This window comes from Cyrtonyx montezumae, unplaced genomic scaffold, assembly GCF_038088225.1.
Source record: "Cyrtonyx montezumae isolate F1298 unplaced genomic scaffold, pur_monq_1.0 scaffold_3, whole genome shotgun sequence".
Classification (NCBI taxonomy): domain Eukaryota; kingdom Metazoa; phylum Chordata; class Aves; order Galliformes; family Odontophoridae; genus Cyrtonyx; species Cyrtonyx montezumae.
In genome coordinates, this window is record NW_027072034.1 from 85,256,949 (window position 1) to 85,270,275 (window position 13,327).

The following is a 13,327-nucleotide window of genomic DNA, read 5'->3' on the forward strand; positions in this document are numbered from 1 at the left end:
TAATGCTCAGCAGCAGGGGTGGAGGTAAGCACTGAGAAGACTCACCATTTCCCAGGCACAGGAAATGAGAGGACAAACAGAGCTCCTGGGAGGTGGCTGAAGGTACAAAGCTCAAGGGGATCAAAAGAGAGTAAAAATGGTAGAAGGTAGGCTACTTTACTTATTCACTGTTTATTGGAGGGAGTTGTACACACTAAAGATTATAAAGACTATATGATCTTTATAGATCAACTCAAACTGATCCAGTACTGCAGGAAGTGAAATATGTCTCTTCCATATATTGGGGTAAAGATTCAAGGCTCTGTAGCTGTGGGCTATAACCATTTGCCATGTCTGTGGATCATCTTTTTGAGCAGTGTTTATAGCATATATAGGAGCAAATTACCTGCAGACTTGAAGACAAAGCTTTTGTTGGCCACAGACAGGAAAACACAATAAATCTGTCCCAGACATACTGTACCATCCCTAGGGGAATGCACAGCCCTCAGTCACTGCCAAAGAGCGCATCTCCAGCACTGCTTCCCAGGCAATTGCTGTGTAGACAAGGTGAAGCTTTTTCTTTTTTTTTTTTTTGAATGATCTGATAGCCAAACATTAATGTTATACAAACAGTACAAAGTTTATTGCAGGATTGAGCTTTAATCTCTTGTGGTTGCTTATTGACAACAGAAAAACTAGAAGCTCAGTTGAAAAGGTCTTCTCTGCATCCTGTTTGTAAGCTGCTTTGAAACAGAGGACCTCACTGCTGCTCTCTCTAAAACCCAACGTAAGTCTTAAATGAGAGACAGCAAAGATTGGGTCTGGGTTGCTTAAAATTCCCATTTATTCTGCTTGATTTATCTTTTTGTGCTTCCTGATTTTGTCCATCCTAAGTGCAGGAAGAGCAAAAATCATGATATGTGATTTATGGTATATCAAGATATATGGTACATGAAATCTTGTGCTGTCAGCTGAGGTTGAATGTTGTGAAGACTTATGGGGAGGGCTTGGGATACTGTCACCACCTGACACCTGATACCTGCCAGGATAGACAAAACAACACTGGAGAAATCAGTCAGACTTCTTCTTCCAGGGATTCCCTCATCTTTGACTTTTTGCTAGCGAAATTTGTCCTGATTTTCAAGTGTATACACTGGTATCTCACTCAGTGAGATACATCTGTGTCTGCAGTGTTACAATTTCAGTTAATGCAATTAATCTATGACTATACCTGTGTCAGGAGCACACAAGTTCAGAATCATGAGATGGGTTTTGGTGAGGCTTGCAGCCTTGATTATCTGCTGTGGGAGGCAAATCTGAAAATTGGATATTTACTTCTTCCTGTATGTTAGTAGAGGAATCATACCAAAACACATCAGTGTTTTAAAACTTCATGCTTTCATTTATCTTAAATAATACCTATTTAATCAGAGACACGGAAGTAATTGCAGCAAACCATACAGCAGATTGATTTTGTCTTGTGTTCTTTACATGTTTCCTTGCATATAGGTACAGTTGGCTAAAACATGAATTTGTATTGCTTTTAGACCTGGCTAGATCACAAGTATGTATGTGCAAGCTTTTGGTAGTCAGTGTTTTTACTGGTTTGTTGAGACATCTGGGCCACACAATGTCTCATCTATTCCCTGAAAGATTGAGGGCAGTACTTAGAATTATGTTTCACGTTGTGGAATTTGTTTTTTGTCAGTGCTCAGATTGCCCAGATTTTGTATGCTCCCTTTCTAGTGTGTATTTGTGCTCTAGTATGCAATGCAACCCAGAAGGTATTTGTTACAGAAGAGAATCAAAGATCTGTAGAAAATACTTTTTTTTTTTTTTTTCCCCAACTATGACCTCGACAATGAGTCTGGACATAGTTTTGAAATGCGTTCATGCTGGAGCAGGATAGATGTAGGCTCTGTATTTACATGCTTCTGAATTTTATGGGCTTGCACTTAGTCACTGCTCTCCATAACTAATGGTTTGGTCAGGCAGCCATCCTGAGGGAGTCCAGCAAATGATGTTCTGAGGCTGCCTTCAAGGAGAATTACTGGAATAAATAATCCAGATAGTTCTAAGATGGAATTTATGATGGAATTAGATAACTGCTGTCTTAAAACAGCAGGGGACTTAAAGTGTTCCCTTTAGGTTTCTGTACATTAAGACAGACAAAAGAGAGAGGTGTAAAGATGCAAACTTCTTCCTACCCTCATGTCTGCATCTGCCAGCTTTCTCTATAGTAGGGCAGAGGACAGACAGTAAGATTTTCCTGCAATTGGATGAAATAGTTATTTGCACTGGGTAATCATAGCCTGAATAAGGAATAACTGGAGTTGGAAAGAAGTTCTGATTCAAGAGGAATCTCAACAGGCAAAAGACCAGAATCTGCTCTTAGCTCCTGTAATTTTGTGGAGCTTCTTGAGGTCATCACACTTGCAAGATCAAGACTTTACATTTTAGGAAATGCCCAAATAAGTATCAGCCACATAAATGATCTACATGGGAGACAGAGCATACCACAGACCAAGTTCAGCAAGCAGAATGATATATCTTGATGACTCAGATATACCTTTCAAAATCATTTTATGTGGGAGGTTGGATTAGCTGACTTCCAGGAAGTCCCTTATTTTGCTAACTGCCACAATTCTCACAGAATCATAGAATCACAAAGTTGGAAAGGACCTACAAGATTACAATCTGTTACATTGTCATTCTGTAACGACTAAGCAGGCATTTATGTCATTTTGGGCTTATATTTCAAAGAAGATCAGAGCAATCTGAACACATCACCTTGGGACTTTAAACTTGCATAAGAGTAACCTTGTCAGTATTTGGGGACACAAGTACAGAACATTTTGGATGTTATGTGGATGAATTAAATGTGTTCAGGGGCTATTGTGAAGTGAAGCAGTTCTACAAGATTATTCTAATCTTGAAAGCTGCCTGAGTCATGCTCTTTATTCCCAACAGGAATGTTTCCTGACTATTGGGACCTCTGTGCATTTATAAGTCAAACATATTGCAGATCAGCATGTGTTGTGTGATGTCTGCCCCTTGCCAGTTATGTGTTTGGCACAGAAGGACAAATAGAAAGGGAGAAGCTACAAGACAGAGGGGTCCAAGGTTTTCATTAAATGACGCCAGTATTTCTGAAAGAGAGAATAACAGTTCAAGAATCTAATTTCCATGTTATTCTTTTCTCCAAGGTTCCCAGAGCATCTCTCTGCAATGGCTATGGTGTGTCTGTTGGACTTTGAAGCTTATGCTGAAAAATATTTACCTAAGATTGCTTGGGATTTCTTTGCAGCAGGAGCAGATGAGTGTAGCACCCGAGATGAAAACATCCTGGCATATAAAAGGTAATGTGGGGAAGAACTGGGGGTGTTATGCTGGAAACTTTTAAACTATGTTCATTTACAAGTGTTTGGATTTCATATGCAAAGATTCCTAACAACTTGCCTGCTCTTATCTGAATAACATGTGCTGTATGCTATGGTGCCAGCCTGCATAAGGCTCAAATTGCATAAGACATGAGGGATGCTGAGGATGCAGACAAATGGTGTGGTGTGGTGCGGTGTGGTGTGGTGCAGTGTGTTGCCACGTGGTATGGTATGGTATAGCATGGTATGGTATGGTATGGTGTTGTATGACAGGAAGAGGGATGTGTGGCTACAACAGAATGAGATGCAATTGGTAGCATGTGGCCAACAGCAGGAAGCCTACATGTAGGTAGTGTGAGATTTGGAAAATATACTGTAGACGATGAGGTCAGGTGCAATGTACAGTGAGTACAGGCATGGCTGATTAGTGAAAGACAGAGACCTGGGACTAGGCTGCAAGTAGAAATAATCTGTGGGATACACAATAGGAGAACAAGAGAGGTAAACCATGACAATCTGAAGTGGAGAGTGTAGAAATGAAGTACTGTGGCCAGTGGGCAGAAGTGTAGGATTGATGACAAGTGGAAGTGGCAAAATTGCTAGTTGAATTGACATCTGAAAGAAAGAAAAAGGATGAAGAGCCTTTTTATATGCTGATATCTTTATTAGCTCAAACTGCTACGTTTCATTATGTAAATGTAGACCTGGTTTCCATAACAACTTCAAAAGCAGAAAAGCCACCAGACAACTACTGTCCTGAAGGGTGTTTTATTTCTATTGCCTTGCAGGATTCATTTTCGGCCACGTATGCTGCGTGATGTATCCATGCTGGACACTAGGACTAAAATTCTGGGGACTGAAATCAGCTTTCCAGTAGGAATTGCCCCAACTGGCTTCCACCAGCTAGCATGGCCTGATGGAGAAAAAAGCACAGCCAGAGGTACTCTTCTGCTTTGCTACCTCGTAGCAAATGTGGTTTGAGAAAAACAAACACTGTGAAGAAGTTCCCACGCCCATTTGTGCAGAACTTCCTATAGATCAGTTTGTGGCCATTTCCCCTTGTCCTATCACCACACAGTACTGAGAGGAGTCCAAACTGCTTTAAAAAAAGTACCTAAAACATAGTATTATTGAATGTCTTCAGTAAAAAGGGATCTTTAAAAATCATCCATTTCCTTTTAACCCTACTGTGATCATGGACACCTCCCACCTGGTCAGACTGCCCAGGGCCCCATCCAACCTAGCCTTGAACACCTCCAGGGATGGGGTATCCATAGCTTCTCTAGGCAGTCTGTGCCAGGGCCTCAGCATCTTCTGTGTAAAGAATTTCTTCCTCACATCTAAGCTAAATCTCCCCTCTTTTAGTTTAATACTACTCCTCTTTTCCTATCACTATCAGATTGCATAACAATCAATCTCCTATCCTTTTATGTACTGGAAGGCCACAATGAGCTCTCCCCACAGCCTTCTCCAGAATGAACAAGCCCAGCCCACTTAATCTTTCCTCATAAAATAAGTGCTCTGATCATCTTCATGGCCCTCCTCTGGACAGGCTCCAATGACTACTAATCCTTCCTGTACACTGGGAACAGGTCTGGAAACAGCACTGCAGATGGATCCTCACCAGTGCAGAGCAGAGGAGAACAATCATCTCCCTTGTCCTAAGTTTGAAAAATGAAAGCAACAGTTGGTAATTTACCTTAATTCTTTAACCACGATCCTACAACAGCATGTGGCAAATGCAGCTGTTTTAATAAATCTCTGAGATGCATTTTCAGGCTTCCAGATCTCTATCTTTGGTAGGGTATATACAAACAACGGAAGTTCAGGTTTTCTTTGTAAGCAATGTACAAAAAGAAAATCAAAGCCATTGTCTGTCAGAGATGCTCAAGTGACCTTCATTCTGATTATTTTTCAATACTTCCCAAAGCGGCCAAAGCAATGGGCACCTGTTACATTGCCAGCACCTACTCTACCTGCTCACTGGAAGAGATCACTGCAGCTGCTCCTGGTGGCTTTCGGTGGTTCCAGCTCTACATCCACCGCAACAGGGCAGTCTCTAGGAACTTGGTCCAACAGGCGGAGGCCTTGGGCTTCCAGGGCCTTGTCCTCACTGCAGATCTGCCCTACACTGGCAAAAGGCGCAATGACGTTCGGAATGGCTTCCTACTTCCTCCCCACATGAAACTGAAAAACTTGGAGGGAGCCTTTGAGGTTTGTGAAATGATCTCCTTCTTTCATCCCTTGTGCTGGTGTCCACCACATGAGACAAAACCACTGGGTAACTACTGCACCGGTATGTGCTGTATCGGGGCATAGCTTCTCCCCTCCTTTTTCTGCAGCCTTCTAGCTTGACCTCCTGCCAGTCTGGCTGCTGGCTTTAACACCCCAGTGCAGCTTCCTCAGACACACTGATTTCCATCCTTACTGCTGTCATCTAGAAATGCACTCTTTATGACACTGGTGAATATGATTGCTAGAGGTTTAACTAAACTCTTCTAAGGAAGAGGAAGACTTCAAGTCTCTGTGCTGTTACAATTCAGATGAGGTTTTGTTCTGTTCCATGACTGTAGGGAGATGACCGATCTGAGTACGGACTGCCACCCAACAGTCTGGATCCTTCAGTTACCTGGGATGATATCTACTGGCTGCAGAGCCTGACTCACTTGCCCATTGTCATCAAAGGAATCTTGACAAAAGAAGATGCAGAGCTGGCAGTGAGGCATGGAGTTCAGGGAATTATTGTGTCCAACCATGGTGGAAGACAACTGGATGGAGCACCAGCCACTGTAAGTGAGAAAATGGATGTCCCATGAGTATTGGGTGCATGTTTGTGCTAACTTGGCTACTGGCACACAGATCTTAGTAAACGTGCTTCTGGTACACTTGTGTGTTTGTTACATGGCTGGGGACATACGCAGATGTACTATAGATTTAAATAACTGAGATGCTTGCCTCGGCTTGGACTGCTGAATCAAGTATTTCATCAGTGTCTCAGGAAGGGTCTTTAACCAGCACTGAGCTCATCTTACTGCAGCAAACCTGCTGGCCTAACTTAATAAAAATATTCTTCATGAGTTGGTGCAGTGCACACATATTCTTTGTACACTGTATCAAAAATGAAATGAAATTCCAGAACCGAAATGTGTAAATGAGAGAATAATGTACTCCCATTGTTCACATATGCCAAAATATGCACAAACAGTACAATTAGATGTAGTGAGAGATCTGTTAGTGTATTTGCAGATTCAAGTCTAAATAGGAATCTATCAACTTTATGAAGCCAGGAAAAAAAGGGTAATTTATCCAGAGAAAAATTCTCCACTTCTTAATCTGTACAAAGAAATAATAGTTTGATGAGCTTATGTATACTTCACTGCTTTCATTTGGTTTCCATTTTTCCAACTTTTCTTTATTTATTTGTCTGTATTGCATAGTATCATACTTTTACAGACTTCCAGTTTTCCTCTGTAAAATAAAACTAGTGCCAGGAAATTCTCTTCTATGTCAAGGGTGGTAATAATAAACAAATAATTTTCTAAATGCTATAGACATAATAATGGAAATGATGTCCATGTAATGTTTCTTACATGCACAGACAAAACAGTAGATATCTAGTTCAGCGCTCCTCTGGTAAGAGAGGCTATTGCCAGTTATCTTGGTGAGCTATTCTTGGAAAATTTCATCCCTGAAATTTTCAGCTTGAAATTCTGAGAAGTTATGACCAATTGGAAAGATTCATTTAGTGATCTTAATTACAGCTGCTTTCATTAAGAAGGTGAAAATCATGGAAGAGAGTTCAAGAGACCACAGAAAAGAGGTCTTTGAGTTTGCTGTGGAGGGTTAATTGTGTTTTGTGCAAGGTCATGCCACTGTAATAGTGCCCTTAGGACCAGAACCAGTTCTCTGCATGGTACTGCCTTGTGCTACCAGCCTAGCACTACAGAAAAGACCTCAGTGAATCAAGAGACATAGCCTGAAGGAAACAGTATGTTGATTGTGTTGCATAGCAAATTAAATCCTTCATAGCTGCTTTATGGTTTTCAGGAGGCTTTTCAACAGGTCACTAGGGTTGGGATGAAATGTGAGTTAGGCAATTCTGACAGTCATGGGAGAAGTTTAACACCCTTTTTATAAACAAGTATAATTCATAATTATCTCAAATGAAACTAAGATACTTAAAACTATTATTTCCATTGAAAAATATTTTTAAAATCTTTAAAAAACAAACAAACAGAAATCAAGTGAAAATGTTACTTTTTCAATTACCAGAAGCGCTGGCACAGAATATAAATATAAACAAAAAAAAGTAGAACTGACTATCTGTCAAACAAAGCACAGTTAAGCACTTTATTGTACAGTTTTTGATACTGAGTTTTATGATGTAATGCCATGTTTCATTTTGAGAGCTTATTTTGTTACAGTATACGTCTGTCTGTGTGGGATGTCACCTCTTTGTCTTAGACCCAAAAGATAAGCTCAAGTTACAAGTGGCTTCTTTTTTGCAGATAGATGCTCTGGTTGAAGTTGTGGAGGCAGTACGAGGCAGAGTTGAAGTTTATTTAGATGGTGGTATACGGAAAGGAAGCGATGTATTGAAAGCACTGGCATTGGGAGCAAAATGTGTCTTTATTGGAAGACCAGCTTTATGGGGTCTGGCTTACAAGGTGAGTAAGGAGGTTTGAGTCTGTACCAAGGAATCACAGAATCACAGAATCACAGAAGAGTGTTTGGAGTTGGCATGTCCCTCTGGGTCTATCTGACCAATCCCTGATCCAACAGCGTAGGGCGCCCTATGGAGGAGGACTTGAGCATCCTGATGGATGAAAAACTGGACATGAGCCAGCAGTGTGTGCTTGGAGCCCAGAAGGCCAACTGCATCCTGGGCTGCACCTAAAAAGGGGTGGCTAGCAGGGAGAGGGAGGTGATTGTACCCCTCTGCTCTGTCCTTGTGAGGCCTCGCCTGAAGCAGGGCCGTCTAGGCCTGAGACCCCTCAGTACAAGAAAAATGTGAAGCTGTTGAAGCAAGGTTGAGGAAGGCAGGTTTATTCAGCTTAGAGAAGAGAAGGCTTTGGGGAGACTTCATTGCAGACTTTCAGTACTTGAGGGGAATTTATAAATAGTAGGGAAAATAACTTCTTACACGTTTAATAGTCATAGAACAAGGAGGAACATCTTCAAACTAAAGTAGGGAAGATTTAGATTAGATTCTTTGCTCAGGGGGGAGTGAGGCACTGGAATAGGCTGTCTGGAGAGGTTGTGTGTCCCATCTCTGGAGGTATTCAAGGCCAGGTTGGATGGGGCCCTGGGCAGCCAGACCAGGTGGGAGGTGTCCATGACCAGAATAGGCAGGATTGGAAATGGATGGGCTTTGAGGTTCCTTCTGACCCAAGCCATTCTGGGATTCTGTGATTCTATGATCTCCAGGGAGGAGACTCCACAACCTCTGGGCAACCTGTACAGGAGCTCTGTCATCTGCACAGCATGGAAGTGCTTTGTGGTGGTCAGAGGACACCAGTCTGTGCCCATTGCCTCGAGTCCTGGCAGTGAACATCACTGAGAAGAGCCTGGCTCCATCTTCACTGAACCCTCCCCTTAGGCACTTCACAGAAACACAGAATTGTATGGGCTTGAAGGGACCTCTAGAGGTCATCAAGTCCAACTCCCTTGAAAAAGCAGATCTCTAGCCAAGGTTGCACAGGTAGGCATCCAGGCGGGTCTTGAGCATGTTCAGAGAAGGAGACTCCACCATCTCTCTGTGCAGCTGTGCCAGTGCTCCATCACCTGCACTGTTAAGAAGTTCTTACACAAATTTGTGCATAAATTCCTATGCATCAGTTTGTGGCCATTTATACACATGGATGGCATTACCTTGAGTCTTCCCTATGCTGAACAGTCCCAAACAGTCATATAGAAACAGTTGAATCTTAAGTATTTTTTGTTTATTTTTGTTGGATTTTAAGTGGCATTGCTACAAATTGAGTCAAACATAGACACTTTGTTTCATTTAAAAATACACTGGGTTTTATGATTTAAAATATGATTTTGAAACTGTTAGCATTCTGATTTCTTGACGTTGAAGGTTGGTGTTAAAATACTGTAGGAATCAAGTCCATCAGTGCATTTGCAAACTAGAGACAGGCTTATTTGCCATTAAAATTATTCAAAAAAAATGTATTTGCTGCCAGTTTACTCAAAAACAATGTATGGTTTTGAAACAGAAGTTTCATAGTGGTGTTATGGATTGTTTAGAAATACATGTGAAACTTTATTCCACTGATAAAACATTTTGGCCAAGATATTGCACAGCACAAGTCCTGTAGGTGTCTAAGAATGCCACTACTGTTTCAGTTCCAGTTTTGTTGCTTCTTAACTACTAGTATATTACTATGATCCAGAATAACAAATCAGGCCTCTGATGCGGAAAGTTAACATAAAACATTTAAAGTGTAATTATAGAAGTGTTCTTTGCTTTGATAAGCTTTGGATCTTTAGTCTATGAATTGCACCTTTAAAACTTTGAGAAGGAAAAAAAAAAAAAAACAGCGACATTTTTATGGTCTAGTTACATTTTGTGTCTTTGAAACGAGACTTCCATCCAGTAGTGTGATCACTGTGGCTTTAAGGAAGAAATCACTTGAATGCTGTTAGAAATCTGGAAGAGGTGCCTTTATTTTGACCTTAAACAGAGAAAAAAGTGTCTATTGTAGAGTCATATCGTCACAGAGTCATTAAAAATGGAAAAGTACTCCAATATCATGTCCAACCATCAATCTGTCACCATCATGACCACTGAACTGTGTCTCTCAGCACCACCTCTACACATTTCTTGAACCAATGCCTGACCATTCTTTCCAAGATGAAATGTTTCCTAATACCAAAATGAATCTCTTCTGTTGCAACTTATGGCCCTCTTGTCCTATCACTGTTACCTAGGAGAGGAGGCTGACCCCAACCTTGCCACTACCTCCTTTCTGGCAGTTGTAAAGAGTGATAAGGTCCTCCCTGAGCCTCCTCCAGACTGAACAATTCCAGCTCCTCAGCCACTCCACAAACAACTTGTGCTCCAGACAATTCACAGCTTTGTTGCCCTTCTCTGGACATACTCCAAGGCCTTGATGACTTTCTTGTAGTGATGGGCACAAAACTGAATGCAGTACTTGAGGTGTGGTCCCACGGTGCTGTGATTTGCCTACACATATATTTCCAAACTGCAAATGGGCAAGAGATGGGATTTATTTTTTTAGCTCAATGTTTTAGTATTATATCTCTTACAGTATTTCTAAAAACGTTCTTCAGTGACATTATCCTAGCACACAATAGAGGGAGGACCTGAAAAGGCTGTGATACAGCCTGCACCCAAAGCATTCTTCATTTAAATAAAAAATAAATAAAAAATATAACAGTAAATTAATTTTTTTAAAGCTTTACCGTACAAGAAACTTATTACTTCATAAAATACTGTCAGCTTTGCAAGATTTGACATTTTAAAACAAGCCCACTGGTGGAGGTTAACTGAAAAGAAAAAAACCCTAACAGCTAGAAAATGACAGAAGTGATAAACAACTTTGTTTTCTTTCCCTGTTCAGATGTATCCCAAAAGGAAAAACATCTGAATTAATCTGTGATGAGCTGAGCACATCCAACATATCATTTTAATCATTCATCTATTTGAGAGGCAAGAATTGGCACTGCCTTGAGGGACTGTCCCATCTCTCACTGTGCAAGCATCCTGCAGCACTGCTCTGTGCCAGTGCTCCTTTCACCCTGACTGTTTTCTTTGTTGGAACAGGGTGAAGAAGGTCTTCAGGATGTTCTGAGGATTCTGCATGATGAGTTTCGTTTGTCAATGGCCTTAGCCGGTAAGCATTTGGCAGGTGATTGGTAATTGGTGACACAGAGATTTGGCCTGCAATTGGAGTTCCATGTGCAAGGCATCTAAAATCAGAAGCCTTCTGGTCACGGAAAAGGAATCCATGTGAACCGCACTGGTTCTAGTTGCTATATTTAAGGTTATGCTTTAGCTCCTGCAAAACTACTTTGCAGTGTCACAGCAATGAAGTTTGCAACAAAACATGCTAAAGCAGATTTCTGATCAAATTTAAATTAAAGGAATGTAAAACTGTTAAGTAGAGCTAAGAAGAAGTTGGAATTTCTGTTTTGATGAAAACTGCATGTTGTCTAGAATTTAACTAAATCTTTACCAGGGCAAAATATAGTCTTTTTATTTATTTATTTATTTACCGAGACACAAAAAATTCAGAAGAACTGGATGTAGATACTTTCTCGTTTACAGAATATGATCCACATGTACAGATTCAAATCTCCGTATTCCACCTAGTTAAAACCCTCTGTGTCTCCTCTGAGATTTTATTATCACCCCCAATTCTGTTTCTCACCTGTGCTCCCACTTCAGTCTGCCATGTTTGACCCTGCACTAAAAAAGCAGATTTGCAGTCTGGATTCCAGTCATGTCCATCAACAAGTAGAGCAATAGGGTCCAGTGCAGAACTATTTGAACATCAAAAAAAAAAAAAAAAAAGGTTCTGTCACAATTCTAATTGTGTATTAAAGACTTTCATTTTTCAGTGACTAAAAACTCAAGTGGACAGCAATGCTGAGTAGAGGACTGGGATTGAAATCCCTCTGGAGATTTCTTCAAAGTCTGCTTTCTGGGTGGCTAGTTTTTCACTAATAAAGTCTACTAGAATTTTTTTCCAAAGGGTCTCATACTTTATTTGCAAATGGGCACCAAACTCATCAATAATAGTTGGTGGGGCCTTTTGGGAGGACTGTGCAATTCCACTCAGATTTGACAAAATGAAGCAACGCTGTAAATCTCCATCTCTAGCCACTTGACTCTCAGCCCTCTGTCCTTTATGTCTTCTGGCTGGATCAGACAGTTTCCTGCCCAGACTTGGGTAAGGATGTTTTTTTATTATTATTTTTTACCATGTCTAGCTCTTCTTGTGTTGGAAGCCTGTTGCTTAACTTCAAAAGTAAAGGTGCCATTGAGTGACAGGGACCTGAGCTGTTGAGATGCCAACCTAGCCTACACAACTCACACAAGATGAGGCCTGTAGGCCATGAGTCAGAGAAGTTTTATCCACAGACCTTTCTCTCTCACCAATGTGTTTCATTTCTTCATCTATTTCAGGCTGTGCCAGCATCTCAGAAATTGGCCAAGACCTGGTTCAGTTTTCAAAGCTGTAAACAGTCTCCTGCAACACCTGAACAGAAGCAGACGATGGCTGAGGTTCCACAACAGACTGAAGAGAGAGAAAGAAATGAAAATGTTGAACATATAACCTATTTGAGAAGGACTTCAGGAAATTCTTGAGCTCATTAGGCTCTGTATTAGCAGCAATCACTGTTTGTTTTTATGAGACCAGTGAGTTCTTTAAAACTTTTGATAGATGATACTCACCGAAATATATATAATTTAAACTGACTATTCCCTGACATTACCCCTGTTGGGTGTTACTCCCAGATCAGTTCTGCCTGGCAGCCAGATTGCAGTCTGACTATAGCTCAAGCTACATACTTCTTTACGTCAGGCAGTATTGTGGCTGCATCTTCCATAGCCTGGGCTTTCCTGGATGAATTCATAGCAGGTACAGAAGCTAGATACATCAGATAACGGACACTCTATCTCCTCTTTAAGGTGGAGTGGGTATTGTCTTCCTCTAAATGCAGAGAAACAAAGTGATTAGTGGCCAAAGCAATGGGCTCGGCTCCCTGTGAAGTGCATCTCCTCCTGCAGATGGTTAATGTGGTCTGTACACTCATCAGAACAGTGGTCAGGACCCACACATCTTCCAAGTACAGCATAAGTTTGTGGCAGTGCACAAATGGATCAGATAAATTGATCATAAACCCCTGGCTTCCTGGTCTCTTTGCCCATGGATGAGTTATTGCAGATAGGTCAGAGCTGCTGGTGCCACTTCAGCAGTACACACTCTTCAGTC

General features: G+C 41.1%; 1 protein-coding gene across 1 annotated transcript; it reads left to right on the top strand.

Moving 5' to 3' along the window:
* Positions 1 to 3,191: 3,191 nt before the first annotated feature.
* On the top strand, positions 3,192 to 13,327 carry HAO2 (hydroxyacid oxidase 2). The gene is made up of 7 exons (XM_065740976.1): positions 3,192 to 3,338; positions 4,148 to 4,299; positions 5,290 to 5,573; positions 5,933 to 6,148; positions 7,868 to 8,026; positions 11,152 to 11,221; positions 12,517 to 13,327. The coding sequence occupies exons 1-7, from the start codon at positions 3,208 to 3,210 to the stop codon at positions 12,570 to 12,572; spliced, it is 1,068 nt and encodes a 355-aa protein (XP_065597048.1). The 5' UTR covers positions 3,192 to 3,207; the 3' UTR covers positions 12,573 to 13,327.

What these genes read in the sequence shown, in the direction of transcription:
- HAO2 (XM_065740976.1), top strand. Translation starts at nt 3,208, where the DNA reads ATGGCTATGGTGTGTCTGTTGGACTTTGAAGCTTATGCTGAAAAATAT. An exon ending in AGAAAAAAGCACAGCCAGAG is followed by an intron (nt 4,300 to 5,289) that starts GTACTCTTCTGC and finishes TACTTCCCAAAG; the next exon opens with CGGCCAAAGCAATGGGCACC. An exon ending in TGGATGGAGCACCAGCCACT is followed by an intron (nt 6,149 to 7,867) that starts GTAAGTGAGAAA and finishes TCTTTTTTGCAG; the next exon opens with ATAGATGCTCTGGTTGAAGT.